Here is a 3,208-nt window from a genome sequence, read left to right as displayed (position 1 = left end):
GCCACTTTGGCACAATCAGTTAATACTTTCAATAAACTGGGGCTATTAGGTCTACAAACAGTAACTGTTCACTCACAGTCCTTGTTCCATATATTGTATCCAGTTGCCTTGACTCCTAAGCAGTCAAGGCAACTGTATGCAGTAGCAATTAAATAGAAAAATTAAGAAAACCCTATGCAATGGCAAAATGCTCGAGGGCATCAAATTTGAAAGCAAGTCAAAATGCATTATATTATTATTTATTATAAAACTGTTCATTGTAACGCACAAACAGAATATTAAATATTTATTGATGCATGACAAGTTAGGTTTGGAATTTTTACTATAGATACCATTAATATCATTTACATAATGACCATTATTTACCCACACCCTTATCCATTAATAGACTAAATGCCTGTCTGGTCTATTAAGATGTTGGAAGAGAAAGGTTCCAATTGTCTAAGAAAAAAATGTTTTTAGGAAATTAGACAATTTTGGTTTAGGCGAATGTTTACCAAGTGCCCCCTGGTAAAGATCACACATAGCAAGTGGTACTTGAGATAGGGTGACATCACACAATGCGTTAGCTTTGACTCATAATTACAAGTGTTTTCCAAAAATGTCTATATATATTTTATGGTTCAAAGTTTGTGGACATCTGACCATCACGCCCTTAGGAGATCGCTGAACATCCCATTTCAAAACCATGGGCATAAATACAGAGCTGCACCTTTATCCCTTTGCAGTATCCACTTTTTTCCATAAGATTTTTGATTGTACCTATGGAAATTTGGATCCATTTAGCCAAAAGAGCATACAAGGTCAGGTACTTAAGTTGGACAAGATAATAACAAGCTTGTTATTGGCATTTCAACTCATCCCAAAAGTCTTCAGTATGGCTGAACTGCAGGCCTCTTGAGTTTCTCTACAACAAATCAAACCATGTCCTTGTACAGCTGGCTTTATACCAAATCCTGTTATCTTCACAGATCCTTGCCATACCTCCAAAACAGCATCAGGGGGTTTAGTGAAGGTGGCATTGAAGGTGTGGAGGTGTCTAACAGCCTCACATAGCTCATAAAAACATCGTTTCCCACTCATAATCCAATGAGATCCTGAATCTGTTACTAATTATACTGTCAAGTATCTGGGTTTGTTTGTTTTTTTATTATGGCCTGATAAACTGTGTTTTTCTGTACAAACCCCAAGACCTGCTATTTTGTCCATTCTATGAGTGATCTCCTTTCATCTTGATGCTGGCATAACAAATCCTCACTATCCAGTTCTCTGATCCCTTGATCCCAGGAATGTTGCCCAGAGGTAAAACTTGTTCTGCTTAACACCTGAGGATGCTGAAATCCCTCTGGTGTTTCTGGGTGATTGTGGTTCATTGAGTATGATGCTGTTTTCAAGGCACCTGATATACAGTATGTAGACAATTACCAGCTGTTTTTATATCCAGTGATAAGAGACCCCTCTTTTTACCATTTTTACAATGCCAGATAATGTGTGTAATTTCTGTGAGATCACAGTCACATCTAGTTCACCTCCAGTGTGAAATGGTTTATGTGTCTCTCTGTTCTTAGTATCACAAAAGTCATCTGTTTCCTGTAAGACAGTGAGTGGATCAGCCATGTTACACAGTTCCTCAATGTGATGAATCTTCCTGGACAGTTCATCCTTCTTTGATTGCAGCTGCTGGATAAGATCCAAGAGTGACAATAATATCTGTTCTTCTTGCCTGGAGATTTCACTCAGGACCTTCCTTTCTAGGTCTCCAAGCTGTCCTATGATGTCTCTAACCAGAGCAGAGACTTTTCCTTTTACATCAGCTGCTTCTCCTTGTATCTTGCCCCTGAATTCTTGTAGACTCTGGACTCTCCTTTCAGTCCTGTTTCTGTTGGTGAACAGGTCCTTCTGAACATTCTCCAGTCTCTTCTTCTTCTGTGAAGCCTCATCTAATATCTCCACCTGATGTCCCTGATGTTCTCCATCTAACCTACAGTACACACATATACAGACAGAGTCCTCAGTGCAATAATATTTCAAGAGCTCCCGATGGATGGAGCATTTCCTGTTCCCCAGGGTGGTGGTGGGTTCAGTTAGGACATGTTCTGGTGCCTTGCTGTGGACTCTCAGGTGTTTATCACATAGAGAAGCTTCACACATCAGACATAATTTAGCAGCAGGTACAGGACAGTCCACACAGTACGTACAGATGATTCCAGCCTCGTCCTGAGTTGGCGGAGTAAAGAGGAAACTCTCCACGATGTTACACAGAGTTATGTTCCTTATCAGTACAGGCCTCTCCGCAGACTCTGCTCGGCATTCAGGACAGGAATAAACCCCAGATCCCTTCTGTGTATCCAACACCCGATCAATACAGACCCGGCAGAAGTTGTGTCCACATCTCAGTGTTACAGGATCCGTATATATGTTCAGACAGATAGAACAGTCCAGCAACTCCTTTCTCACATCTGCAGACACCATTCCTGACAGCAGAGCAAAGAAATGAAAGTGAAACCCTTGTGCAGATTTAACTCGTCACTGAACAAATATAGTTTTTTTATGTGGTTGGGTAGGCACAGTGTTTGTAGGACCCATGTATATGGGAATTTGAGATGCGGTTACCAAGCATTGTCCATGCATTTGTACTCTATTCCATGAAGGAAAAACAAAGAACAAACTTAAATGATCTTAAAGTGGTTCTAAAGGCTCAAGGTTTTTTACCTTCATGCATTCTATGCATGAAGGTAAAAAACCTTATGTGTGTGTAACAGCCCCCCTAACACTTATCTGAGCCCCCTCTCGATCCAGCGATGTCCAGGAGAGCCTTGGTGCTCCAGGGACTCCCACTCCTGAATGGTTGAGGCATCAGCAGGAGCAATTGGCTCCCGCTGCTGTCAATCACAGCCAGTGAGCCAATCAGGAGAGGGAGCGGGGCTGAGCCATGGTTCTGTGTATGAATAGACACGCAGAACCAAGACTCTGGAGCGCGCCTGCTCGGGTGCCCCCATAGCAAGTTGCTTGCTGTGGGGGCCCCCGACAGGAGGGAAAGGCCATTAGCACTGGCAGGGGACCCAAGAAAAGGAGGATCTGGGCTGCTTTGTGCAAAACCACTGCACAGAGCAGGTAAGTATGACATGTTAGTTATTTTAAAACGTAGTACAGCCCAGAAACAATAGTACACATATTGTTTTTGTCTTTTTTTTTTTTTACCTAAAAC

The 3,208-nt window shown here is 41.9% G+C and overlaps 1 protein-coding gene across 1 annotated transcript; it reads right to left on the bottom strand.

Annotated features, from left to right (window-relative positions):
• Positions 1-222: 222 nt before the first annotated feature.
• On the bottom strand, positions 223-2,484 carry LOC149459714 (E3 ubiquitin-protein ligase TRIM8-like). The gene has a single exon (XM_089680817.1). The coding sequence runs from the start codon at positions 2,470-2,472 to the stop codon at positions 1,435-1,437; it is 1,038 nt and encodes a 345-aa protein (XP_089536943.1). The 5' UTR covers positions 2,473-2,484; the 3' UTR covers positions 223-1,434.
• Between the last annotated feature and the right edge of the window lie 724 nt (positions 2,485-3,208).

This window comes from Staurois parvus, unplaced genomic scaffold, assembly GCF_062004578.1.
Source record: "Staurois parvus isolate SC_StPar_1 unplaced genomic scaffold, SC_StPar_1.0 ptg000249l, whole genome shotgun sequence".
Lineage (NCBI taxonomy): Eukaryota > Metazoa > Chordata > Amphibia > Anura > Ranidae > Staurois > Staurois parvus.
This window is presented reverse-complemented; position numbering and strand designations above follow the sequence as displayed.

Excerpts from the sequence above, each read along its gene's own strand:
- LOC149459714 (XM_089680817.1), bottom strand. The coding sequence starts at position 2,472 with ATGGTGTCTGCAGATGTGAGAAAGGAGTTGCTGGACTGTTCTATCTGT.